Consider the following 26,933-nt stretch of genomic DNA (forward strand, 5'->3'; position numbering starts at 1 on the left):
ATAGTCAGCAGGAGCAAAACGCAGGGGATGAAGGCAGCCAGGGTCAGGGTCGTGCCCTGTGCTCCCCTCCCCCTTCCATCCTGGGCCCCTGTCCTGGCACCCACACCGCTCACCTGCTGCTCAGGAAGCCCATGGCCAGCTCAGCCAGCTCGCCTTCCACCTCCTCCTGGCTCAGCATCGTCCCTGGGACCTTCCATGGCAAAGGGCTCTCCGGGCCCAGCGGGGCTGGGAAGTCGCGGAGGAGCACGTCCAGGAAGCTGGGGTTCTCCTCTGCCTTCTGGCTGTTCTGCTGTGGGGTTCCCGAGGCCACACCCAGAGCATCTTGGGGGGCTGCTGCCGGGTCGTTGGTCTTCATTCTGGGGAGAGATGTGAGGGTTGGCAAGAATACAGTCGATCGGCGCCCTACAGCGCTGAGTGCCTCACTTTCTTTGCTTCCCCCTGAAGCATCGAGGGGCAGGGGCCGCACCAAGCCTGGGGCTCCAGGCAGAAGGGCGGGGCCGCTGGGCCTCACACACAGTTCCAGGGCCCACGTGGGAGGGATAACCCTGAGAGGGGACCTGGGGGTGCCCAGAGAAGTGGCTTTAGGAGACAGAGCCCGGTGCAGAGGGATGTCCGGAAGGAGGAGGAAGGCGTGTTCCTGGCGGAGGATGGCCAGTGTGGCCAGAGGCAGGCAGGAGAGGGACCCAGGGCCAGGCCATGGAGGCAGGTGGACACGGCCAGAGCAGGGGTTCCACCTGACCCTGGACCTGGGCAGCAGGGAGGTGAGGCGGTGATGCCACTGGGCCTGGGAGCCTGGAAGTCATGCCCAGAGGGGGCAGGGCTACCTGACGGCACGGTGGCAGGGCCATTGTACAGAGGGCGTGTGGGCAGGAGGGAAGCAGAGGGTTAACCCAGGAGAGTCAGGGCCTTTGGGACATGGTCAAGCCTTTATAAGTTCTCTCAGGAGAAGTCCCAGGCCTCCTGAGGCTTAAAAGGTTTGTCCACGTCCACAAACGCCCCGACCGTCCTGGGCTTCAAATGGGCTGGAGAATGGGGGATACAGGGGGCTCACTGCCCACTTAGGATCAGAGCTCCTAACTCAGCACAAGTCTCCTGGAAGAACAGAAACAGGACACAGCAGACAAGCAGGCATGGCGGCGAGGGGGAAGGGGAAGCAAGATGTCATCAGTGGAGGGTCTGGAGGGTAAAGGGAGGTAAATTAAGAAACAGGCAATCCCCTGGAGGTCCAGTGGTTAGGAGTCGGCGCTTTCACTGCTGGGGCCTGGGTTTGATCCCTGGTCAGGGAACTAAGATCCCTCAAGCCACGTGGCACGGCCAAAGAAAGAAAGAAACACAAAACCTCTCTCATCTATCAGAGAGGAGAACTAGAAGTTAATTTCTTGAAGTAGACACACATGAATAACACAGAAACTGGGGTGCTTGTGATGGAAGGTTCTGGGGACAGGCTCCCACTCATGGCCATCCCTCCTGTCTGCTCACAAGTGAGTGACACAACACAGCTCCAGGCCGCAAAAAAACAAACAGGGAAACAAATGAAGGACATAAGATAAAGAACAATCAGGTGAGAGCAAGCTAGACACAGCGGTAGAAACATGAGGGTCCAGGACTGTGAGATGTGGGGCCGGGCGCCGTGGGGGTGGTAAGGACAGGGAGGAGGCAGCCAGGCCGGCCTGAGCCAATGATAAACAACAGGAAGGTGGCATGAACTTCCCAGGAAGCTCAAACACCCTTGGGCAGGGAAAGAGGCCAAGCTACCTCTCTGCCTGTGAAATGCTCTGGCCTGTTGCATAGAGAGAAATGTGAGTGACACAGAGCTGCCCCAGGCAACACTGGCCCCAGCTCCCCTGCAATTTTGAGTCCAAACAAATACTCGAGGCCCTGAAATCCCTGGTGGCCCAAAACACGGTCATTAGATACATGATTAGGGTCAAATGGTGCTCACTGACCTCCCAGGGCACGTGGGAGGGCCCACAGCCCAAAGCAAAGCACCGAATTCAGGCCCTTCAGGCCCTTCAGCTTCGACTTTGCTGATGGTGGTGGGGTTTTTTGGGGATGCAGGGGCCTCCTTCTTGCCTCCCAGCCGTGGGATGCTGTTCCTTGGGCCTGGACCCCAGTCCCCCGAGTCTGTTTCTCTGGGGGTTGGGAGCCCCTCCCCTCTGCAGCACCAAGGCCTGGTCTCCGCTGTGCCCCTGTGCCCACTGCCCCATGCCCAGGCATGACTGCACCTGAGGGGTGCGGGCTGCTACTCTCATGGCCTGTCCCAGCCCCGCCTTTGCTGGACAGGTGGGCATCACCAGGGCCTACCAGGCTTGTTTTTGCATAGCCTGGCAGAACAAAGGGCCAGGAAATGAGCTGGGACATGGCTTTCCTTCTCTGGGGCCAGCTGGGGTAAGGGACAAGAGTAACTTCCTTCCTTGCCATCTTCTTCTCAACCAGCTCCTGGATCTGTGACCTACCCCAGCTGATATGAGCCCGGGGCCCAAGATAACAGCGGGAGGGAGAAATTCCTGCCCAAAGGGGCCCAGAGGCAGCCCTGGGAGGGTCAGGAGGGGCAAGGCCAGGACCATAGCCCTGAGTTCTCCCAGGACCAACTGAGGAGCTGGTCAAGAAGGACGGAGGCCAGCAGGCAGGCAGTGGGATGGGGGGATGCGGCGGGGCTGTGCCTGGTGTGGGGGTCCTGACCAGGGAGCTGGTGAGAGGCTGGGGCGGGGGTGGGGGGAGACTCCTGCATGAGGACCTAGGGGGGGCGTAGGAGGGACACTGGGCCGCCAGCCCCCACTGCCACCTGCTCCACCGGACTGGCCAAATGTGGCCCGAGGCCAGGTCCTCCAGCTCCTGGAACGACGCCCCTCTGCACTGCTCATCAGCAGGAATAAGGGTGCTGCGGCTAATACCGGCCAGGGGACTGCAGGGCCGCCACCCTCTGAGTGCACTTCCCCTGCCACCTCTTCTTACACCCCCCCCCCCAATACCCCGTGTTATTACCCTCACCTTTCAGGCGGGGCGTCAGCGAAAACAGCCAAGTTACCCAGCCAGGGTCCCAGTCAGGCCAAGGTGGGACTGAGGAGCCCAGCTGCTAACTGGACGGAACCCCGCCCACCCCTCATGCGCCGCCGACCCTGGGGCTGGCCGCTCCCAGGCCCCTCTTTCATTTCTGTGCCCTTCGCCCAGGTGCAGCGCTGAGAGCTCCGGCCCTGCCTCTGCTGAAATCCCCACACCTGGGGCACAGCCGTCTTCACAGCTCTATAGCACTTCTGCTGGCATCTGACTTGTAAAAGCCCATTTTTCTTTTATTTCCATTTAAAATATTTATTATCCTCCAGTTTAACCGTTTTGACTTCGAAGCTCAACCAATGTGTGTTTGTACAACTGTGTTTTTCTCGGAGGTATAGATAAGATACTTGTCAAGTCCTGTTTGATTTCAGAACAGGAGTGAAGAGAGAAACAGCAATCTTTAGGAAGGGAAACTGCATCACTGTTACAAAAGTATCTATTCACAGTTAAACATTTTTCTCCAAGTAGAGAGCCTTATTCCTTCATTCATAAACAAACACTGGGAAGAGTATAGCAGAAACCCTTCCAGATCTTTTCCCACATATGTATTTTTTTCTTTTTAAAACACTTATGGTAAACTATACATAACATACAATTTATCATTCTACCCTTTTAAGTGTACAGTTCTGCTGCATTAAGCACGTTCACATTGTGGTGCAAATGCCACTTTTTAAAGGCTTGACTTCTCACAAGATTATAAGCTGTACTCCCACACGCGGTCTCTCGGCCGTACCACGGCCCTCCGTGCAAGGCCCCTTTGTGCGCGGCTACTGGCACGTGTGGGCAGAGGGAAGGTGTCGGCCTCCTCCCAACACCCCCCTGCGGATGGTGTGGCCTGGGAGGTGCAGCCTGAGGCCTGGCCCCTTGAAAGAGGAAGCTAAGACACTCTGCTAAAAGTGGTGGGCAGCAAACAGGTCCTAAGGACTGGGCTGGCTTCAGGCCATCTCGCAAAGGAATTCTAGGAATGAACGTGTGGAGGTTTGCAGAGTGGTCTGCATCCTGTTTACCTCTCACAACTATGCTGAGTACACATTGTTGGACTCAGCCAGGTTGCAATGGAGAAAGAGACTCAGGGAAGGTCAGCAACCTGAGGCCACACAGGCAGGAAATGGCAAAGCCGGAATCAGGTGGGGTCTTCCCACGCCTTTGTCACTTCCAGCTCAGTTGCAGGAGGAAGAGTGAACTGTGACAATAGGCCGGATATGGCACAAAAGCCAGCAGTGAGCTTCATGTTCTATCTCCCATGGTGGGAGCACAGCTCACCCACAGAACTCGCGCCAGGGAATGTCGTTAGGATGTGTCACTCAAGACACGTGTCCAGCTGAGTGGAAGGCTGCGGGGAGGAGTCCATCACCATTCACTAGGCCCCCACTATGTTAAGCCCTGCACTAAAATCCCTACAATCAGCTGCCATATCTCCCTGTTGCACAGAGAGGCTAAGGGGGTTGCCTGAAGTCACACAGCTGCACTGCTGGAGCCATGGCCTCCTTACCGGAGGTTCAATCTCATACGCGTCTCACTAAAACTGCTGTAGCCGAAGCACTGGCTTTAACTAAAACACCTTAAATACGCTTGGGGCAGGCCAGGGGTGGAGGCGCTGGGGCAGAGCTGCAGTCCGGCAAAGGTGCGGGGGCTTCTGGGGTAGGGGTCTGGGCAGGGGCTCGGCCAGATGCTCCCGTGGGGGCGGAGGGAAGGAGTAACCCCAAGCAATGGGGTCGCGTCAAACCTCAGAACCCCATTCTGCTTCACGGCCCTCGGGCCCCCGGCTCGGCCACACCCCCACGGACCCAACCCCCACCGCTGCACCCTGGGCGCGCAGCCCCCAGGCCCACCCCGGGCTCCCCGGGTCCCGGCTACCGCCCCCGCTCTTCAGCCCCCACTCGGCTCCCAGCCCCTCGCGGCTCCCCATCTCGGCCTCCCCAGCTCCCCAACCCGCCCCTGCACCCCTGGCGCCGCCGCCGGAGCCTCCCCCGGCGCCGTCAGCCCCCCGCCCGCGCCCCGCGATACCCCGGGTCCCCACGGTCCTCACCTGCCAGCCGGCCGCCCGGCGCCCTCTAGCCGCTCCCAGCCAACCCCGACACTTCCCGTCCGGCCGCCGCGGGCACCGCGCAGGCGCAGTCGGGCCCAGGTGGGCGGGGCCGGCCTCTGCTGCCCCCTGGCGGCCCACTGCGCGCGCCGGCGGCCGCACCCGCAGGACGAGCGCACCTGCGGCCTGCATCCCGGCCATTGCGGCAGGTCTCTACCTGTGGTGGCTGTGTAGATGGGGCGGTGCCCAGAAATTAGGCAACTTGCGCAGTCAACAGACGGTTAGCATCAGAACAGGGATGCGAGCCCACACTGCCCAGGGCCCACGACACTTTTAGGGACGGTTAGCTTCCACTGGCCACAAACTCACACACATTTAATATCTACAGGTCTGGAGATCAGAAGCCAGTAAAGTCTCAGTGGGCTAGTTCAAGGGTCATCAGGGTGCCTTCCTTTCTGGGGGCTCTAGGGGAGAACGTTCTCCCTCCTTTTTCAGCTTGTAACTGCCCCGCCTCTTGGCTCATGGCCCCTCCCACCTTCAAAGCCAGGACCGAAAAGCCCCTTGTGATGACCTTGGGCCACCCAGATGACCCAGGATAATTTGTTTTAAAGTTAGATGAGCGAGGCTTCCCTGGTGGTATAGTGGTTGAGAATCTGTCTGCTAATGCAGGGGACACGGGTTCGAGCCCTGGTCTGGGAAGTTCCCACATGCCGCGGAGTGCTCCGCGAGCCACAACTACTGAGCCTGAGCGACTGGAGCCTGTGCTCCGCAACGAGAGGTCGCGACAGTGAGAGGCCCGCGCACCGCGATGAAGAGTGGCCCCCGCTTGCCACAACTAGAGAAAGCCCTCGCACAGAAACGAAGACCCAACACAGCCCAAAATAAATAAATAAATTGAAAAAAAAGGTCAGATGAGCAACCTTAATCCCACCTGCAGCCCTGATTCCCCTCCACCACATCATCTAACAGCACAGTTCCAGGGACAAGGACCTGGACATCTTTGGGGGTTATTTTTCTGCCACCTTAGAAGCCCAGGAAAAAAATATATATTTTTTGGCTGCACCATGCGGCTTGTGGGATCTTAGTTCCCCAATCAGAGATCAAACGCGTGCCCCCTGCAGTGGAGGCACAGAGTCCTAACCACTGGACCGCTAGGGAATTCCCAGAAAATGTTTTTTTTTTTTTCCAGAAAATGTTTTAACGCCAGAAAAGATAAATGAACTTTTAGGTCAAAGAAAATGTCTTAGTATATAATATTAATATATTCATCTTCATATCAATGCACTTGTAAAGCATAATTTAAACTTTTTATGGAGGAAGAGCTCTCAGAAGACCCACTGGGGCCCTGCCCACCTGACCTCCAGGCCCACACATGGCTTTTGTCCATCCCAGGAACTAAGGTTCACTAACAGGAGGGTCTGGAGAACAAGCAGTTGGCAGATTTGAAAGGACACCGTCTGCGGAGGGGGCTGGGTGTGGAAGGCAGGGGGTGCCTGGGCAGAGGAAGCAGGGTGGAGCAGGTGCTGCTTATCCCATTCTCCTCCTCATACCTTCCTAGATCCTGTAACCTGTCCATCACCATGGTGACCCCAGCAAGGTCCACGGCTACTTCTTAGGACCTGTGACTTTGAACATGTTCCTTAGCTGCCCTGTGCCCACCTTCTTTACCAGAAAAACGGGGACAATAGCAACCAACCTATCTCCTAGGGCTGTTGTGCACCGCCCCCCCCTCCCCGCCTCAGTGTTTCTCACTGTGTGCAGGACCACTTGCATCAGAGTGAGTAAAGGGTGAAGTCTGAGAACCAGTGTGGGTGAGGCAGTCCTGGGACAGGACTCCACATTGCAAAGCCCATGAACACTGACATACCCATGGGCTTCCTCAGCGGGGCCCACACTAGACTCCTCGGAGCACTGATTCCATTCAAGGCTGGTGCTGGGAGATGACGGGGAAGCGAGACGCCGCCACTTGGCCAGGAGCTTGCCTCCTACTGGCGGGTGCTGGGCCAAGGACATGCCGGTGAGCCGACTCGTGCCCAGTGGCTTCTGTCAATCCCTCCCTGCTACATTCCATCCCGCCTCAACTGCCGGCTCCACTCCCGCCCTTAGGAAAGGAGCCTCCCCACGTCACCCAGCCCACCCGGCCCATGAGTTCCAGCCTCTAGGGTGAATCTACAACTGAGGTAGTGGTCCGTGTGTGGGCAGCATAGTTCTGACCGCCCCTTGCAGAGACTCCGAGAGGCGTTTCATGGAGCCTCTTCTTGCGGTGGAGCCTGGGCAGGGGGTGAAATCCCAAAGTGTGGAGGCCTGACGTGAGTGCCCCTCGGGTAGAGCAGGCTTGGGAAGGGGGCAGGTGGCAGGCGGCCCGCAGGGCGGTGTGGCTTGTGGGGTACTTTCTCCACCTGGCACGTGGGCGATTCCCTCATGTAAACTGCTGCCTGCCTCTGTCTGAGAGGATGGGTGTTTGAGAACTGAAATGGGAATGGGCCCTAAGGGTGCAGGCCCCACGCCAGACCCGCTCCCAGACGCCAAGTGGGGACCGGGGGATCTGGACCGGGGCAGTGGGTGGGAGTGAGGGCCAACATCCAGGGAGGCTTCTCCCAGCTGCCTCCTCCCACCTAGGACAGCTGGTGGCGGGCAGCTGGTGGCTTCCTGCCTTCCAGGCGCCTGGGCTACCCCCGAGGCAGGCACACAGTTACTGTGCCGTGTCTCACATGCGCTCGAACGTGACAGGAGCCTCAGACTGGGTCTGCTCCCCGTTCCGTGTGTGGTGGCCTCCCTGCAGGACGCGGGCAGAGCGGGCACTAAGGGGGCGTGTGCAGGATGAGGGAGAGGCGAGTGGACGGGGCCGGAGGGCCAATGGGGGACGGGCACAACCCTCTGACAGCACGCAAGGTCCCGCGAGCTGCTCGTTCTGGAGAAGACAATGTGTTTAATGATTTCTGTGACCCAGAGGACGCCATGCAGAGCCCGGGCAGGGCCGTCACACGAAGTAGGCGGCCAGGGCCGACATCTTGTCCTTGGGCCTCCTGGTGCCTGGCTTCCCCGCTGGCTTCCGGCCCCGGCCCCGGCCCCGGCCCTGCCTCCTCCCAGGGCCGCGGTGCATGGGGTGGCAGGAGGCTGCGTGCTTCAGCTCCACCAGCTCTTGGAAGACGGGGTCGCAGAAGACGCAGCCCGTGTGCTGCGTGCCATCGCCCGGCAGTGGGGACCTGGCCTTGTTGAAGTCGACGTCCAGCAGGGCGGCCTCGCAGGTGCCGCAGGTGTCGGCAGACACACGCACGCGGTGGGCATTCTCGAAGCAGTGCGCCACCACACTGCACCTGTTGCAGGCCACCCGCCACTTGGGGCCTGAGGTAGGGTCAAGCACCAGCACACCGCTCTCGCACTCCACGCACTGGCCAATGCCCAGCATGCTCAGCGAGTGCTGGCAGGTGGGGTGTGTGCACTCGTTGCAGCCTGTGCCTGGGAGGGTGCAGGGGGTACCATTATGCACACCCACCTGCCCGCCCACCCACCCTCGGGACTTCCACCACAACCCTCATTCCAGCAGATTGCACTCCTCTCGCCTGGCGCATGCCGGCCCTGGGCTCTTCTTCTCTGAGACCTCCTTGACCTTTGACGTCCCCCCACTCTGAGGTTTCCAGCCAGCTTCCGGACGGCCTCCAGCCAAGTCCACCCCCAATTTACTTTGCTCTCCGTGGCCCAGGTGGGGCCATCTGCTGCCCTGTAAGCTGCTGGAGGGCAGGGATGGGTCTCCCTGAGAAAGGTGGTGACTGATGGCTCACCCCTCGCCGGGGGCGGCCCCCTCCCACTGCGTCCTCTCACTCCCCCCAGCCCAGGAGCATGCCCACTGCCCAGATCACAAGTGATCTGACTACGGTCAACCATCCAATCACAACTAGGCAAAGAGCAGCAGACTGGCCAGCTGGGCCCTGAGCAGTGCCCGAGCACACCTGGGTCCTTGGGGCCCTGTGCAGGGAGCTCTGGAATGGTAGGCGCAGGGTCCCCTCAGAGTCCAGCGTGGCACGAGCAGGGCTGGTGCTGAGGAGGGACCACAGGTGCCCGGGGGACAGGCGAGCTGGCTAGGGAGGGAACAGCTCACCTTTCTTCATGTCTCGAAAGGGTGGGTGGTTGGAGCAATATGGGCACAGCGGGTAGCTCTTGCCCCGCGAGCCTGATGACCACAGAACCAGCTCAAAGTCGTCCAGCGGGCACCGGAGCTCCTTGTAGAGCTTGATGGTGCCGTTCTGGGGGAGGGTGTAGGTCTCATCACAGTGGGAGCAGTGCAGGCGGCTTGGCTTGGCCTGTGGCAAAGTCAGGGGGGTGGTCACAGGTTTGCTGGGGCTGCCGACCCTCCTGCCCGCCCTCATTCTCCCCAAGACATAGGATATGTAACATGTAAGACGTAATGTGTAACACCTATAACATGTAACACATAGTGCACGATGCTAATGCATAACACGTGTAGGTAGCACATAGTATGGAATATCACCAGGACCTCTCAGGCAAGGATCCCTGGTCACTGAATCTCAGAACACTTGCTCCACACATACACAAATGCAGTGCTAAAATCCCTGCACGTACATTAGTATCCGTGACAGCAAGTAACATGTTGTCAAGAGAACATGGACAGTGGGTTTTTCAGTAGCCTGATGGCTTACGTGCTGCTGGGGTCTGGGGGCAGCGGTGGGGGTTTGTTGGCAAAGCTGCCCAGGCCCCCCCGTCACTCCATGTGAAGGCAGCTGGAGCAAGGCCCGCGGGGTGGCAAGACCACCCATCTGTGCACATCTGCCCTGTGCGTCCCGGCCCCTCCCCCCTACCTGGATGTACTTCATGAACCGGTGGCACTTCCCACAGCGGGAAAGGGGCTTGCCGGTGGCCGCCAGGGGCGAGAAGGACACCTCCATCAGCTCATCCATGCCTGAAAGTGAGCAGGGCGGGACTCACACCCCGACCCCGTGGTGCCCACCTCCACGACAGCCGGTATACTGGGGAGGCTTGAGGGAGCTACCACACACGGCCAAGAGTCTGAGGGTAAATACGGACACCCCTGAGGGTGGGGGTCTTTGCGTCAGTAACTGAACGGCAAGCGGCAGCCCTGTTTGTCACACGAGCCGCGTGTGCTGCACGTGCTGTCACTACACTCGCTTTGTAATCCCGACAATGGCCTGGAGCCCAGAGCCTGGATCTGGGAGCTGGTATCGCTGCCGGAGGTGGCAGCCCTGACCAGGGCCCTCTGGCCGAGAAGCAGGGAAGAGGTGGGCCTCACCCGCGATGGAGTCTACGAAGTAGTGGAACTTCCTCTTGAAGACGTCCAGGGTGTGGCCCAGGACCTGGCGGTAGTCGGCTTTACCCTGGGCTATCAGGTTCAGCTGCTTCTCCACTGCACTGCGAATGGTGGGGAGCACCAGCTCTGCATCTGTCGAGTAGGGGACGCACTGTGAGCCCTCATGCCATGGGGCCAGGGCTGCCCCCACCTGTGATCTCCCCCGGCACCCCGTGTGAGTGGCCAGGACACCCCGTCTCCAGGACAGCGTCACAGGACGAAGCTGCTTGGGTGGGGTCCATACTCCATCTCCCATGGGCCCCTCAGGACAGACAGACAGCACTGCAGCAAGGACCCCAGGGCCCAGTCTACAGGGAAGAGCCCACGTCCCTCCTTTTGGACCCTGACACACACCCATGTGTCCATCAGCCCTGCTACGGCAGGTCCTGGGCGTGGCCGGAGCGGCCTCCTTGCAGTGGGAGCTGCGGGCTCACTGCAGGGCCAGGTCTGTAAGGGGAGGCGCCCGGCAGCTGGACTCACCAATCTTGTAGTAGCCGTGCACCAGTACAATACCAAGGTTGGTGGGCTTGAGCCGGCGCCCACTCTCCACAACCACGTAGTTACGCTGGCAGATGTTGTTGATGTGTACGGGGATGCTGGCATCCGTCCCTGAGACACAGCAGGGCCCTGTCAGACTTGGCTCCCCTTTCACGCCCGCCTGCCTCGTGGTCCCTGGTTCTCAGCCCTGCCCCTGGGCACCACACCACAGGCCTTTACTGGGCTGTCCTGTGAACCCAGCGTCGATGTTCCCAGCTCAGAGAGACTATGGAACTCTGCCAAAATCACAGAGCTCGGTCGCCTGCCCCTCACATCTGGAATTGTGCCCTCCTTGGCCTCTCCCTGTCTTGACCCTGCGGCACCCACACCTTTCCAGAACCAAGGCCCCAGCCCCCCAAATGCAGAGAAGCGTCCCTGACAAATTGTCCCTCCAAAACCTGCCCGGGTTTGCCAGCTTGCTGGCTCCTAGTCCCTCGTGATCAGCCCCCAGGGCAGGCTCCCAGCTGCGGGGTGCACCTGCCCCAAAGACATCAAGGTTGTCTGGCACTGCCAGATGCTGCCTTTACTGCTCCCCGAGGTCCATGGCTGGCGGGATGAGGTGGGCCAGGCTCTGAGCCCCATGTGGCTCTGCAGTGCTGCACCACACACTCCTGCAGCACCTCCTGCACTCGGGCCACAGCCCAGGGGCCCCTGGTCAACAGGGCCGCCCTTGATCGCTGTCAGGGGGTCCGTGACACTGTCTAGTGTGTGGCCACGAGAAACCACGGACGTCCCGTCAACGAGAAGGGGCAGAGGGTGCTGGATGAGCGGCACCCACACCCGCAGTAGGCTGAGGACCACCAGGACCCACTGCAGGCACCCAGGCCCCTGGAAGCAGGAGCCCAGCTCTCCTGGTAAGGCCACCACTGTCACCAGGACCCCGGGCACAGGTAAGAGGCTCCGTGGCAAGGCACCCGCGGGACTGTTAGTGATGGAGCAGAGTCCAGATACCGTGGCCTGGTTGTCCCACAGCCCTCCAGAGCCTGTCAACTGTGAGGGGCCCGGTGAGCTGGGGCAGCCCATCAGGGAATAGGCAGCGCCCCTCGGAGCAAGCACCACCTGGGGAGGCAGCACCGGCACAAGGCCATCCCCCAGCGTGTGAGGCCTCAGGTCACAGCCCCTGGGCCTGGGGACTGGGAGAGACCCTCACCCGTGAGACATGTGCATCAGCGACCCCACTTTTGAGCTCACAAGCTCCCCGTGTGGGGCACGTCCACTCCCCACGCAGTGAAGCAGTGCCGTGGGAACTTGGCTTTCCTGTCGCCTTGTGGATTTGTTCTGAGTTTTGTGTCCTCCCTGTGGGTAAGTCACTGGCAACCTAGGCCAACACTCAGCTCTGGGGGTGGTAGTTAGTGCCTGTAAAGGTGCATGTTGGCCTTTACAGGCAAGGCCAGGTCCTGAGGTAGAGGCCTCGGAGAGGGCCTGCCCGCAGCCACCCTGCAGGCTCAGCTGGCCCCACTGGGCCCCAGCCCTGGGATGGGAGCCCTGGGCCCGGACCCACCGATGCCGTGCTTCTCCATGAGCGTGATGAGCTCAGCCTCCGTCAGGTAGTCAGGGGGGCTCGTCTGCTTCTCCAGCATCTTGACCTCAGCCACGGCGAAGGTGTCGCCCCTCTGACAGGTAGGCAGGCTCTCCTCCAGGGGCACACTCTGCCAAGGCATGATCTCCGTGAAACCTGCGGAGACCAGGCGCCGACACTCAGGGCCGGTGGCAATGTCTGCGGAGGTGGGAGAGGTGCCCGCCTGGCTCCACCTACCTGGGGAGATGACGGTCTTGCCTGTGCAGGTGAAGTGCTCAGGCCCGATCCGGAAGGAGATGGTGGTCTGCAGGTACTTGCAGTCGTGGCTGACCGTGGCGATGAAGTGCCTGGCGATGTACTCATACAACCGCCAGGCTTCGCCGCCTACAACAGGCGCGGCTGCTCAGTGACGGGCTCTGGCTCCAAGCAGCCCCAGCACTCGTGCTCCAACAGCAGGGCCTGGGAGCCAGGGCTGGCGTGCTCTAAGCCCTCGAAGGGGGAGGGGACACACAGGAAGGATCGCAAGCATCTCCAGGCCTTGGTGGCTCTTTCAGGCCCTGCTTCTGGGTGGGACTGTGCTTCACAGCCCGACCTACCCCATAAGTGACCTGCCACCATTGCTTCAGACTGGGGCTGCGCACAGGGGCTCCTGTCTCCCACTCCTGCCTTCTCCCAGCACGCAGGCCACCAGCAGGGCCTCGAGGGTGGGAAGTAAGGGCGCCCCATGGTTAAGCCTGTCACCCTGCCCTGGTCTCATCCCATTCCATCTGTGGTCTCCTGGCTGGCCTGCTCCAGTGCCTGCCCGCACATCACACACCTGCCACCACCACTTCACTCCTGTCCTGTCCATGGCGACAGATCAGGTAGCCCCTTCACTGCAGCCAAGGCCGTTGGGGGCCCACACTGCTGATGGGGCCTGACCCCGTCCAAAGGTGCCATGTAGCCAAAGCTCCTCACCCAGCCCTCCTGGGAAGCTTGAAGCGCGCACGTGTGCGCATGTGTATGCGTGTTCGCGTGTGTGCAAACTTCTGGGAGGAGCCCCCATACCTAATTCAGCCTCCGTGGCAGACTTCATGGGGGTGATGGGGGGATGGTCGCCAGCGTCGTGGCCTTTCCGTGGGCGGTTGATACCTTCCGCTAACAGCCGCTTCACCTGAGGGGAAAGCCCGGAGCAAGGCATGAGCCGAGCAAGGCTGCCAACCCACAAGGGAGGAGTGGCTGCCCATCCTGGCCTGGCCCGTGGGGTCCTGGCCTCACCGTGTCGGCCCAGTAGGGGTGGTTGGCCTGTTGCCGCAGAGGCCCCTTCAGGTCGAAGCTCTCGGGGTAGTGGGTGGTCTCGGTGCGCGGGTAGCTGATGTAGCCCTGCGTGTAGAGCCGCTCTGCGGTCTGCATGGCGTGCTGTGGGCCCATCCCTGCCGGACATGCAGGCTCAGCAGCCTGGACGCCAGGACAGCAGGCATCCCCGGGCCAGGTGCCCAGGCTCCTGGGAGGTGGGGGCGACACAGCCCGATCCAAGGCCAAGCTCCCCCACCAGGGCAGGGACACCCCAAGGTCACCCTCGAGACGCTGGTAGCTGCACTGCCAAACGTGGCCTTCAGAGCGCCTGTGTCCTACTCGGCCTGGGGTCACACCCATGCCCTGTGGTACACACACGCCCTCTGTCCTGAGCCCTTGGGTGTGTCCACGCTCACAGCGCCACAGGGCACTGAAGGGGGCTCGTGCTCCTGCTCCTCCCCAACCTGCAGAAGATGGCCTCAGCGAGTGGTCACTCCATGTCACCGCTGCCCCTCGAGCATCCCTGGAGGTGCTGCCCTGAGAGGATGGTGCCCACGGTTTCCTGAGGCTGCAGAGGGGCCACCAATGCCTGGAGGCTGCCAGCTCCAGACCAACCTTCTAGCTCAACCTTCTCGCTACAGTAGAAACGAGACTCAGGGCCACGTCACAGCTGTCACACCTGTCGAGTGCCCCGCCCACACCTGGCCTCTCCCTGCACCAGGGACGCCAGTGCAGCTGTCCCCCTCAGGTAGCAGCCATCGTCACAATCGCTATTGTCAAGACGCCATGTGCCTGCCCCAAGAAGTCTCCTGGGGGCTTTGAAGCAATGTCCACACTCACCCAGGGAAGAGCTGGCCACACGTAGCATCTCCACGGTGTTCAGGGCCAGTGGCCTCTGCTTGGCCTTCTCCTTCCTGCTCGTGGCCTCCACCTGCGGGACAGAATAGATTCACGCATGGGTGCAGGGAGATGCCATGACAGGCTCAGGACATGTGGCCAAGAGTCTAGACTCTTTTACCCTCCCAGCTTCTCCAGTTCTCTTCACAGCAGACTCAGGACTTGAATGAACATTTGTTCAGGACCAAGAAGGGAAAATGAAAGAAAATTCTTTTCCAGGGAAACACAAAACCTGGAGAAGAGGGGAAGAATCAGGGAAAGGGGCTGCATATTTGAAACCCAACAGGAGCCAGTGTCTGCCAGGCCGCGGTGCTGACGGGGGGCCCAGGGGACCGTGGGGTGAGGGCTCATCGCAGGGGCAGCTGCTTACCCCTCACTACGCCCAGTAGTGTTCCTACACCTGCCAATTTGTCAGGAGAAGCTGGAAATTGGGATTTTTTATGTGAACTCTCCTAACTTCTAAAAGTGGGTAACCACTTTGGAACTTGGTAAATACCACACACTTTAAGGAAAACTGTGGTGAGTAACCACCGTCAGCCTCTGGGCTGAGCAGCTGTCAGAAGAGATGACCGCTTTGTCTGTGGCAAAAACAATCCAAACCACCAACCCTCGCCCCTGCTAACCTCACGTGGACCTGGCCAGGGCCACGCCCCCTGAATTCTGGACAGATGTGGGGCTAAACACTCAGGCCTAGTGGTGTCTGTGCAGCAGGGGCAGCTTGGATCATGGGCAGGGAGAGGGGGCACTCAGACGGGGTGGCCATTGTGGGTAGAAGCACGGGGCAGCTTTAGGGGAAGCTCTGGAGCCTGAGTCAACTGCCCTGGGCAAGGGGATGCCCAGGAAGTTTCAGGAAGGACGAGAGAAGGCGGCTGAAGGAGGCCGGCTGAGCCTCAGTGACCATGGGGGCCGTCACTACTGCAAGGCATAAGCTGCCACAGCCACGGACATGCCCCCACCCATGCGGCCAGCCAGTTGCCAGGTGGCATCAACCTCTTCCTAACAGCCACGCAGCCCATGCTTTCCAATTCGTGAAAACCTGAGTAAGAAATGTAGCACATGAAGGCCACGAAAGCTGAAGACCCAGGGATGCCCACGCTGGCTGTGGGACCTGGGCGAGTTCTTGATGTGCGTATGGGCCTCTAGCTGTTAGCCTGAGGTGTCACAGAAAAGGGACATATGGGTGGAATCCCCCCAAAAGAGGTAATACCCACAGAGCACGTGGAGGGCTCAGAGCAGGCACGTGGTGCACAGCAGCTACGGCCTGGGCAGGAGTTTCTTAGGGGGAGCGTGTCGTGAGTAACCATTCTTCTGTCTAAAGTGTCTGTGTTCCAGAAAGGCAGAGAAAGATATGAGCCTAGGTCAGCACAGTCTTCTGAGGCCCCCCCAAGGCAGATGGGACTGATGTGGGTGGAGCAGCCCACCTGGGCCTCCTTCTCCAGCTTGGTCATGTTCAGGAACATCTGTGCTATCTCCCGGTCGAACACGCGCACTCGGTCCCAGTCTAAAAGGAGGGATCGGTCCTTATCGGCGTCCACCTGCAGGAGGGGAACAGTAGAGCCCGGGAGAGAAAGCATCCAGGTGAGTCAATGCCAGCAGGGAGAATCAGGGCAGACAGAGCTGGTCCTCACCTGGGCCCTACCTCTAAAGTCTCTCGGCTGTACCTGTTCAGGTGCATAGCCGCAGGTGTGCAGGTTGAGGCCCAGCCCCTCCCCAAGTAGAGGCTGCTTTGACATGAGGCTTCCTTGCTGAGATCAGCCAGACGGCCTCAGGAGGGGAGCCCCAAGCCGAGGCTGAGGTGTCCTTAGGGAGCGTCAGGGCCCCCCCCCTCATACCATAAGCCCCGCTGGCACTAGATGTGGCCCCACCTAGGAGACCCCAGCCCCGTGTTGACTGAAGCAGCTCTGTATTATGCTCTAAATCTTACAAAGACTTTCCTTTTTACTTGGAGCAGGGGTTCCAAGACTTCTTAGAAGCTCGAAAGTCAGCAGCCCATGGCCCTCAGTCCAGTCCTTGGACCTGACCACCCTAACCATGAGCCTGGCGGGTGACCTCACCCTGAGCTGCCAGAGCGTCCAGGCCTGGCCTTGTCCTGTGGCCTCCACGAAGGCTGGGGGCCCTTCCCTGGGTACCCGCAACCACTTCCTGGTGGGACAGCCACCCACAGCTGTGCCCTTGGCCTGGGGACTATGACAATGATGATGGAGGCTCTCAGAATCCATACCCAAACCCGGAAAGACCCAGCATGAACAGGAAGTGAACCTTGGCCTGCAGCACCCAGTAGGTCTCCGGTTTGAAGGACTGGATTTTATCATGTCTCTCCACGCAGAAGCCCAGCGTGGGGGTCTGGCATGGCCCAAAGGAGATGAGCGAGCTGTCTAGGTTGCCGTATTTCCCCTGGAAGTATTTAGTCTGAAACCTATAAAGGGGGGTGGGGGGAGAGGAGGACATTTTGGTCACACATTCACTCAAATACCATCGTTAGCTGCCCATGGGAGTTGGGCAGGAGGCTGGCTGGCGAGTGTGGGAGGAGGCCAAGGCAACCGCTCCCTGCTCAAAAGATGGAAAGGGAAGAGCAGAGGCTCTGTCCACCCTGGCCAGAAGCCCTATTTTATTCCGTGCCCCTCCACCCCCTCAGGACCTGCCCACCCTGCTTGTCGAGAGAGACCTCTGTAGTCTGCGTCAGCTAGAGAGAGAGTTTTCTTGGGGATTTAAAAATGCTGACAATCTCCTGTCGCCAACCAGGCCTGGGGGGAGGCCGGGAGCCAGGCAAGGCAGTGGCCTGGCCAGTGGGCAGGCAGCACCTGGTGAAGGCACAGCCGATGCGCAGGTCCAGCTCCTGCCGCGCGTCCACTGAGAGTGCCTCGTTGTGGTCGGGCTCACCCAGGCGGACCATGGCAGCGCAGATGTCTGTGTCTGTGATGGAGCTGAACCGGGCCCGGAACACTGTCTTCTCACTGCTGTGGGCCTGATTCATGACGGGCAGCACCGCGTCCAGGACCTGGGAAGGCGGCTGGCTGTAACACCCACACCTCACCTCACCTGGGCGCCAGGCCCCCTCCACTGCCCTCTCCTCCCGGAGCCTCAGTCTCCACGGGCCTCCTGCCATGTGCTTCCTTTCCTTCTGTCCACCGCTGTGTTCAAACCCCCTCTATTCCTAGAGTGGTTTCCACCCCTGAACCAGGAGGCGCTACTGCCAGGGACACAATGGACCCCAGCCTCCAAGTCCACCCCGCTCCACCCACTTTCCCACCTTCTAGAGGAGGGAGTGCTGGGAGGGCTGAGGGGATTTGGGAGACTTTCCAGAGACTGGAGGAAACACAGAGAAAGGAAAAGAAGAAAACGCAGTGGATAGGAGTGGGGGCTGGTGCATCTCAGGGCTAGAGCAGGGTGGGGAACCTGGGGGGCCTGGAGCCCAGACTCACTAAGAGTTAGTGAAGGCCGTGCAGCGGGAGGGGAGTCGCCGCTGGAGCCTGGCCATGCAGCTTCCTTATGGGGAGGGAGTGGCTCCGTTTCTGAGGGGAGAAAGCCCGTGAGCTGCCAACATTCTCCACCCCAGACGCAAAGGTCCCTGGGGAGGAGCAGCCCTGCAGGGAGGGGTCGGGAGAGGGGTGTCTGGGAACAGTTTCCTGAGGTGCCAGGTCCCAGGTGAGAGCTGGGGTGTTCCAGCCTGAAGGACTCCTGCGGGAGGCAGGCCTGGGAGCTGCCACCTGCTTCCAGCCTGAGGTGGGGTGCCTGGGGGCTGGCGGAGATGGGAGGCGGGAGGGCACAGCTTGGGGGGGCGGGGAGAGAAGAAGGAGGTATGTGAAAGGGTGTCAGGCAGCACTGGCTGAAGGTCCCTGCATGGCACTGGGAGGGTGCAATGCTCAGAACCCACCCTCTCCTCCAGGGAGTCCTCCATATAGGAAATCCTGCCCCACAGCTTCCCCACAATGTGCCCTTCAGGCAAAGGGACACTCCCTCCCCTGGGCAGAGCCTGTGCATCTTAAAATATCTACAGAATCACCAGAATTTAAGCCGGTGCCGTGGTTCCCCTGGCAGCGTCAGCCCCAGGAGTGGCATGACAGCGGCGGGAAGGCTGATGTACGGACCCCCAGCCCCCTCACCTCGAAGCAGATGTTCTCTCCCTCCTTGTCGCAGTCCAGCCACAGTACGATGTAGTCACAGCCTTTGCCCTCCACCTGAGCACAGCACATGGGGAATCACACCTGCCTCGGCCCCCAGTGCCTGCCCACGGCGCCCCCGCCCGGCTGGCGGAGCAGAGCCCAGCCCCTGATCACCCTGAGCCCTGGAGCCCAGGGCAGGGCCCAGGCTGAGCCAAGGAGCTGGCTAGTCAGGCTGGCTTAGCCTCTCAGCAAAGAATTTAGTTCAGAACTGCTGTTTTTTGGACAAAAAAGTTATAAATGCCACATGATCTTAACCTCCAAAACCGCATTTTAAAAAAAGCTAAAATGAAATAACTAAGTATTAATAGTAGTTGTCTCGGATAGTGAGATTATAATTAATTTTTCTTCTTTTTACTTACTTGTATTTTCTAATTTTCATCACATGTATGCATTTGTTTTAAAATTAGGAAATCACCACCACCAAACTATTTTAAAAGCAGGATGTTGCCCTGGGCACCAGGGAGCCCAGGCTGACTGTGGGGGAGGAGTGGGCGTAAGGGCACCTGGGGAGGCGGGCTGGGGGTGCTCCCTCACGCTCAGGACGCACCTGCAGGAACTTCACCATGTTCAGCTTGGGGTTGGCCTCCTTCTTCTCCGTTGGGGCCTGGCTGAACAGCTCGGCGGGGTCCACCTTGTCCCACTTGTTGTACTTTCCTACAAACACAGGCATTGAACATCCAAATCACACTTCACGCTTCCCGGGACTTGGACCCCAGGAGGAGGCTCGGAGAACCCTTTGCCCAGAGCAGGGGCTCCCTTCGCCTGAGCTGTGAGCCAACAACGCACTTGAGCTGCGCGTGGGAGCTGCTCCCGGATGTTCCCCGTGGCTGGGGGCACCGCTCCTGGTGATCTCACTGCCACTCATGTCCTGTCTCCTCCTCCAGCTGGTTTCTGTACCCTCTCCCCGCCCAGCACTTGGCCAGCCCCTGACAGGTGCTCAGCGGATCCCGGGGGGGCCTCAGTGTCCTCAGGCCCCCCATCCAGCGCATCCCCCACACTTCTCTACTTGGCGTTCGGGCCTCATGTGCCCAGCCTGTAGGCTTCCTTCTAGGCCTCGCTGGTCAGACACAGCCAAGTTCAAGCCCCAGCTCCCTGACTTCAGGGTCCGAATGCCCTGCTGCAAGGGGAGCAAGAACTGCCGAGGCTCTGTTGTGAGCTGCCCGCGCTCAGTGCTGCACCTCCCGCCCCACTGGGGCCTCAAACAGTCCTGGAAGGCGATGGCACTGATCTCAGACCCTTCACACACCAGAAGCAGAAATGCACGGAGGCCCAGCTCCGGTGGAGCAAGGGTCAGAGCCCAGGTTGGACCCACATCAACTGCGACCCTGCACCCAGCCCCACTGGGTCACTGATGCTGGCCTTCCAATCACCACTGACTGACTGCGGGACAAAGGTCATACTCGGAGGGGCAGCAGCCCTCTGCGGAATGCCTGCATGGGCGAGGCCCCTGCTCAGGTGGGGACCACTGCCTCCACTCTGCACAGGAAGGTGCAGGACACGCAGTGACCAAGGGGCACCACTGGGACAGGGACCCCAGGTCAGCTCTCCACAGTCTGCTGGCCTCAGGACTCATGGGTTCTGGGCAAACCTCTCTGCCCAGAGCCTGCCCTGGGCTCCAACTGGACTCTGGGTAGCACCAGGCAGGGCTCCTCAGTGCAATGGAAGGTGGGCAGGGGGGCAGGGGCTCACCTAGGAAGTCCAGGGTCATCACATGACCACAGACGGACGTCATCTTGAAGCGGACCAGCTGGCCAGTGAAGGTCCCGGTGTACTCGTGCACTGAGCACGTCCCGTTCAGCCCTTTGCGTGAGGACATGCTCCCTGCAGGAGAAGCACAGCCATGTGGGGACCCAGGGCCCTGACGCTGCCTCTTGGAGGGCCGGGGTCCCCTCCCCACAGCGGTCAGTGACAACTTTCCTCAGGCCATGGCAGTCACCGGGTGCTGAGAGATCTAGCGGCTCTCAGGGGAAACACGCAGAGCTGGGGAGGGGGGGGCGGGAGCGCCCCCTCTGGATGCTCAAGAGCAGACACTCTCGTGTCGTTCTCTGCATTTCTGTGTTCACTCCTGAATCTGATTTCTGCCCCTTTCAAACCCTACTCAGAGGTTCCCCAGAGACCCCCTAACTATTGAACTCCAGGGTGACCCCTCCACTCCCAACCAATGGCTCCTTCCCTGAACTTTCTCGGCCTCTGGGGACCGGGCACTTCCAGGGTCTCCCCTCCCCTTCAGATGACTTCTCAGCCTGCTGCCCTGGGGTCTCCTCTTCCTTCAGCCGCTGGACTGAGGGGATGTCAAGGTGGACACCTGCCATCTCTGGGTCCCCAGCACCCACCAACCACCCAGGGGCTAGGGGGAGGCAAGGGCAGGTGTTCTCTTTCCCAGTGCCCTGGGGTCTCAGGGGCACGCCTCAGCCTCGTGGCACCATCAAGTGGCATGAGGGGCGTGGGTGCAGCTGCAGCGGGGCATCCACAGGGCGGCAGTGCCGATGCCCATGGCATGGCCTCATTAGACTAGGCCGGGTGGGGTCCTTCCAGTGGACTCTTTCTGCACAAGTTAGCAGGGCTCATTTCTGCTGCTTGTGACCGACCACCCTGCCCGGCACAGCACTTGTCCAGTGGCCTGCCTGCCATGTGCTGCCAGCTGCGCCTGCACCTTGTGGGAGCCCCGGCTCACGCTCAGCGTGGCAGTAATCGCACCCCACAGGGACTAAGTGACTAAGTGACCGAGGGCTTCATCCACGCCTGTTGTCCTGAACAGACTTGACTCCAGGGGGCTGGGGTTGCTTAGGAAGAAGAAAGGATTGACCTGCAGAGCAGGAACGCGCACGTTCACAGATCAAAGCCTTTGAGAGCGCTGGGGCTGCCCTCCTACCTCGAGAGAGGATTCTGGCGATGGACTGGGCCAAGGACGGCTTCTCAGCCACCATGAGCACCGTCTTCATCTTGTCTCAGGCTGCCAGCACTCTGCCTCACTCTGCTCTCAGGGAAATGGCAGTGAAACAGCTCACACACTGCCCTAGGGCAGCGTCACGCTGCTGCCATGCCAACTCCTAAGAGAAAAGACATGCAGAAAACGATGCTTCCAGTGGAACCTCTCACTTTAAACAACAAAACAAACCCGAGGCAAGAAAAAGAAACTCACGGAAACCTGAAGGCACCTGACAGACAACTGCCTAGGGCAACTGAACTGGATCGGGACCACAGCTTTGCTTGAAAAGATGAGGTGGCCCCATGACACCAGGCTGATTTTGTCCCCAAATCCACGCTAAGAAGCCCTGGGGGCCTTTGGGCCTGGCCCCCCTCCCGTGGAGCCATCGTTTACCCCCAGGGCTGAGACGGCATCCTCACCTTGGCTGAGCATGAGGGTGTCCTGGGCACTTTACCCAATGCAGATGCCCAGGCTGGGCACCCATGTCCTCCTGACACCCGACTGGGCTGAGACCCACTGGCCAGGAGATCCAGCTCCCAGGAGAGCTCGAGAGACCCTTCGCAAAAGGCTCTGATCTACCTCTCCACTTGCCCTGCCCCACCTCTCACTTTGCAGGCCAGGGTCTAGCCAGTTAAATTGGACATTGTTGTCTAAAGAAAAAAAATACATCTGTTTGCCTGGAATGTTCCATGGATCCTGGGGAAAGCAGATCTACTGTCAAAGGCCTGGCTCAGGCACTAACTCTTCTTTAAAGGCTTCTCCCTCTTTTAGGGAAACACAGGATGGATCCTTTTCTGTGAGCTGTTTATTCACATTTGTACCCATTTTTTCCAAGAGGGTTGCTGTCTTATTTTAGGAGTCGTTTAGATAATGAGGAAATTAGCCCTTTACGGTATGACCTGATGTCCAAAACATTCCCCCAAAGTTCAGCTAGAACAGGCCTGTACTTATGTCACCAGCAAGGGTTGCAGGTGGTGGGGCTGGGGGGCAGGCAGACCTGGACGTGGCTGGTAGAATTTGACCGGAGCGACTTGATGACATCTCTCAAAACTACGAGCATGTGGCCGTAGCAGCCCCACATCCAGGGACGAGCTCAGAGATCCCACATGACTTACAGAGTGCACGCTCAGTGTGTCGCCCTGTGCCATGAGGGACAGAGCAGGGGAGGCACAGGGCAGGCATGACCTGTGCAGTGTCCGGGGGCAGAGTTTCAAGGCGGCCCAGGGACTCCCCTTCCCTCACCCACAGAAGCCAGAGGCCAGAAGGGGAAACTGGCAGCAAAGGGAGTTTCCCATTCCTTCCAGAGTAGGAAGGACTTATCCTAAAATGTTCCTTTAGGTTTTCTCACTTCTGTGTCACAAGAGCAGCCAGCAATTATGGTGTAATTGTCCTGCCAGTGCCCTCGGTGGGGGTGCCATGCTGCCCCACGGCAGGAATTGTAGGGTCGGGAAGACCAGAGATCAAGCGGCAGGACCTAAACACACATGCGCAGCCCTCATCCTGTCCAGCCTCGGTGAGCATCCTGGGCAGAGCGGCAGCCCTGCTTTGCTTCCCTACAGCACCGATCACTATACCCGAGAGCCTCTCCAGCTACGTATTTATTTTTTTGTCTCACAGTTCCTAGAATGTACGTAAACTCCAAGAGGACAGGGCTGTTACTCTAATGACAAGTAACAGACGATTCGCAAATACTAACTGAATAAAAAAAAGAGCAATTTTACCTACAAAGTGAATAATAAATACTTTCTTTGATGTCTAAAATTGAAAAACTGACTTTAAATCTGTAAGAGCATTGCAAACATTTCACCTACTCAATGTTCTTTTCTCTTTTTAAAAAAAATTATTTATTTTTGGCTGCGTTGGGTCTTCGTTGCTGCGTGCAGGCTTTCTCTAGTTGCAGCGAGCGGGGGCTACTCTTCGTTGCAGTGCGCAGGCTTCTCACTGCGGTGGCTTCTGTCATGGAGCACGGACTCTAGGCGCGTGGGCTTCAGTAGTTGTGGCATGCAGGCTCAGTAGTTGTGGCTCGCGGGCTCTAGAGCGCAGGCTCAGTAGTTGCGGCACTTGGGCTTAGTTGCTCCGCAGCATGTGGAACTTCCCGGACCAGGGCTCGAACCCATGTCCCCTGCATTGGCAGGTGGATTCCTAACCACTGCGCCACCAGGGAAGCCCCTCAGTGTTCTTTTTTCCATGGTGTTTCTGGAAGTTTTACATCTTCACTACTCCCCTTCATACCTAAGGATCCTAAATACTCTTCCAGTAAATAATTAACATATTCTTCTGTAAAGATCCCTTTAGAGACAAACATTTTGCCCTAGCATCTTCAAAGGGATTACCTCATTTATCCAGGACAAGGGATACAACTGGACAGTCACAAAAGTCACATCAGCAACAGTCCCAATTTCAGAGCACCTGTCCCCCTGTCACCGTGTAGTTGCTATTCCTCAGTTGATATGTGGCCTGTCTCCAGCAGCTCTGGCTCAAAAGAAACAGGGGTTCTGGTTTAACAGTTTATACTCCACTACTGCATGAGTACTTTGTAACCTCCTGAGTACCACTGCTTTTTTTTTTGTGTGGTATGCGGGCCTCACTGTTGTGGCCTCTCCCTCTGCGGAGCTACAGGCTCCGGACGCGCAGGCTCAGGGGCCATGGCTCACGGGCCCAGCCGCTCCACGGCATGTGGGATCGTCCCGGACCGGGGCACGAACCCGCGTCCCCTGCATCGGCAGGCGGACTCTCAACCACTGCGTCACCAGGGAAGCCCCACCACTGCTTTATTAGAGGAAAAAAATCACTTTCTTTAAGGATATGGAATCATGGAATCCTGGGGGAAGGAGTCTTGGTGATGATCCAGTACAACCATCTCAAGAGAGAACAAACTAAGACCCAGAGAGAGCGATTTTCCAAAGGTAAGCTGGGAAATTTACCACGTTGGGGCTGAAACTCATGCTTCCTTACTTCCAGCCAGGTACTTTTTTTTTTTTTTGGTGCTAGGCGGGCCTCTCCCGTTGCGGAGCACAGGCTCCGGACGCGCAGGCTCCGGACGCCACGGCCCACGGGCCCAGCCGCTCCGCGGCACGCGGAATCCTCCCGGACCGGGGCAGGAACCCACGCCCCCTGCATCGGCAGGCGGACTCCCAACCACTGCACCACCAGGGAAGCCCCAGCCAGGTACTTTTTTCTTTTTATTTTCTTTTTTCTTTTTAAACCGCACCAGGTTCCACCTTTTAAAAGATTTTGGCTGTCTTAACTGATTAATTGCCTGTGATAATCTTGGGGCCTCCCTATTTTTCCATTAAGGCACATCTCCAATTTCAAAATGGAAGCCAATGAAAACAGAAGCTGAGAGCAGTGGCTTACAAACTTCATTTATACACCATCTTAACACCTCTGCCTTACCAACATTATTATTCACTTAAGTTTCTGCCTTGAAGAAAAAGCTTAAATATATAAAAAAGGGAAATTTCATAGCCTCTTACAAGCTGAAAGCCTGTAATCAATAATCAGAACTAGATTCTTTCCAGTAACCTACATGGTCTGTCAAGTTTGATCTTGTTGCCTGCCAAAGCTCCGAGCCTGAAGTTTGTCCCCTTATTTCAAAAAGGGAGATTAGCAAGTGCTAAGAGGATGTTGACAGCAAACACCCCAAATTAGGGCTGTAATTAAGAGAGCTGAAAGTCAAGGAGAGTAGAGGTTAGCCTATTAGCCTGTCAACTCACCAGCGATACATGTCCTTGGGAGACACAGTGGATCAAGTCCTTCCATGTCAGTGTCTTATGGACAGGTGGATTCAGCTTGGGAGTGGAGGCCTAGCAGTGGTCCGCACGGCATTTTACAGGCCTAGGATTTCCCACCTTAGTGACTTTAGCAAACACCTATGGAGTCAGGGAAAGAACCCTTTCTTAAGCACCTCCTTTGCAGGCACGCTACAGCTGTAAACGCTACTTTGCTTAATCTTGCTAGCAACCCTACGAAGCCTGTGCTGTAACTTTTTAAACTATAGGTAGACTGAGGTTCAGAACAATACAGACTAGTGTCAGTGATCTTTAGCAAGTCTCTAGGGACTCCATGGCTCGCTGGCCACCAAGCCCGCGTTGGGGTGACTTTCTCACGTCCTCTTCTCACAGGCTGAGCGACAAAGAAGGAAGACGAGGCCACTGTCCAGGATTCCAGCTAATTTGTCCACAAAAGTGCCCTCCGCACCCCACCCGCCGCGTCTACACCAACTACTCAGAAAAACACACCCCGTCGCCCTCCAGACCGGACCGGGCCGGGGGGCGGCGGGCAACGCCTGGACCCCGACCCTGCCCGACGCGACGCGGCCTCTGTCCCCGCCTGCGACGCAGACCCCGCCTTGGGGGGCTGCGGGGGACTCGGCGCGGAGGAGCTCCAGCCGCAGCGCCTGCTCCCTCCGGTCACTCCCCGAACCCACTGGCCAGGGAGGAGGCGCCGAGAAAGCAGAGCCCGGCCGGGACCGGCTCCCAACGGCGGGGCTGGGCCCACACCCCGAGCCGCCCTCCGCCCGCTGCTCGCCGTTCGCCCCTCACCCGCGTCGCGTGTCCCGCTCCGTTCCGCCTCCCGCTCCCGGCGGCCGGAGGCGACCTGCTTCCGGGTCCGTCTGCGGACGACGTCCCCCTCTGCCCTCCGGCGCAGCACGCCCGCGTCCACAGGTTCCGAGGCTCGCGCGTTCCGGAGCACGTCCTCCAGTCGGCCCTAGCACGCGGGGGCCACACGGGTCTCCAAACCCCACCCGACCCCTCCCCGCCTGGGTCCGCAGAGGTCCCCAAACCCCACCCTGGCCGGGGTCCCCAAGCCCTTCACCTCGTTCTTCCTCGCCGCGGGGAGGCAATAATAATTACCTACAAAGATGAAAACCGGATGTTAAGCATGAAAACATATATACTGCTTTTTTAAACTAAAAACTACAGATGCGTGTGTAGCAGGCTTCTTTCAATGCTATAAACATTTGTGGAATGAGTGAATGAACTATGTAAAACATATCTGGAAGATGAATTGGAAAATAAAAGTAATTTTTTTGTGTTATAGCAATAGGTTTATGGAAGGTTTAAAATAATTTTCGTGGCTTTATTTTAATATCTTTAAAATAGTAGCGTGCACACTATTCCTTTGCTACCTTAGACATTTCCCCCAACTTGCCTTTATTGAAAGACTAGCCCTTATAGTCTGGAAAAAGAAAAATTCTAGAGTCAAAT

At 58.6% G+C, this 26,933-nt stretch overlaps 2 protein-coding genes across 6 annotated transcripts in view; both read right to left on the reverse strand.

Annotated features, from left to right (window-relative positions):
• The window catches only part of PPM1F (protein phosphatase, Mg2+/Mn2+ dependent 1F), a 30,005-nt gene extending 24,827 nt beyond the window's left edge, over positions 1–5,178 (reverse strand). Inside the window, exons 1-2 of one of the 2 annotated variants that reach the window (XR_010836957.1) lie at positions 5,084–5,152; positions 114–356 (exon numbers count right to left, since the gene is read on the reverse strand). Coding sequence is in view for 1 of the 2 variants with exons in the window: in XM_059041297.2 (XP_058897280.1) it covers positions 114–355 (242 nt within the window). In the remaining variant the exon portion in view is untranslated. Of the gene's footprint in view, positions 1–113; positions 357–5,083 lie in introns of both variants that reach the window. The other variant, XM_059041297.2, reaches the window with a different exon arrangement.
• TOP3B (DNA topoisomerase III beta) lies at positions 300–26,359 on the reverse strand. Of its 4 annotated transcripts, XM_067015394.1 has the most exons (19): positions 26,268–26,330; positions 25,440–25,595; positions 21,667–21,844; positions 20,484–20,615; positions 19,342–19,448; positions 18,735–18,809; positions 17,433–17,629; positions 16,891–17,047; positions 16,053–16,166; positions 14,575–14,665; positions 13,717–13,871; positions 13,507–13,612; positions 12,697–12,843; positions 12,442–12,615; positions 10,884–11,012; positions 10,347–10,496; positions 9,898–9,998; positions 9,180–9,381; positions 7,990–8,539 (listed from the first exon to the last, which is right to left on the reverse strand). In XM_067015394.1, the coding sequence occupies exons 3-19, from the start codon at positions 21,734–21,736 to the stop codon at positions 8,061–8,063; spliced, it is 2,586 nt and encodes an 861-aa protein (XP_066871495.1). In that variant the 5' UTR covers positions 21,737–21,844; positions 25,440–25,595; positions 26,268–26,330; the 3' UTR covers positions 7,990–8,060. The 4 variants fall into 4 exon arrangements, with proteins under 4 accessions (XP_066871497.1, XP_066871495.1, XP_058897277.1 ...); XM_067015396.1 differs by lacking the exons at positions 7,990–8,539; positions 25,440–25,595 and adding an exon at positions 300–356 and having other exon boundaries at positions 26,268–26,346; XM_059041294.2 differs by lacking the exon at positions 25,440–25,595 and having other exon boundaries at positions 26,268–26,359.
• Between the last annotated feature and the right edge of the window lie 574 nt (positions 26,360–26,933).

This window comes from Kogia breviceps, chromosome 15, assembly GCF_026419965.1.
Source record: "Kogia breviceps isolate mKogBre1 chromosome 15, mKogBre1 haplotype 1, whole genome shotgun sequence".
In the NCBI taxonomy this organism is placed as follows: domain Eukaryota; kingdom Metazoa; phylum Chordata; class Mammalia; order Artiodactyla; family Physeteridae; genus Kogia; species Kogia breviceps.

What these genes read in the sequence shown, in the direction of transcription:
- TOP3B (XM_059041294.2), bottom strand. Translation starts at nt 21,736, where the DNA reads ATGAAGACGGTGCTCATGGTGGCTGAGAAGCCGTCCTTGGCCCAGTCC. An exon ending in GAGAGAACATCTGCTTCGAG is followed by an intron (nt 17,630 to 18,734) that starts GTGAGGGGGCTG and finishes CCGCCTTCCCAG; the next exon opens with GTCCTGGACGCGGTGCTGCC. An exon ending in TGTGGCCAGCTCTTCCCTGG is followed by an intron (nt 13,872 to 14,574) that starts GTGAGTGTGGAC and finishes CATGTCCGGCAG; the next exon opens with GGATGGGCCCACAGCACGCC.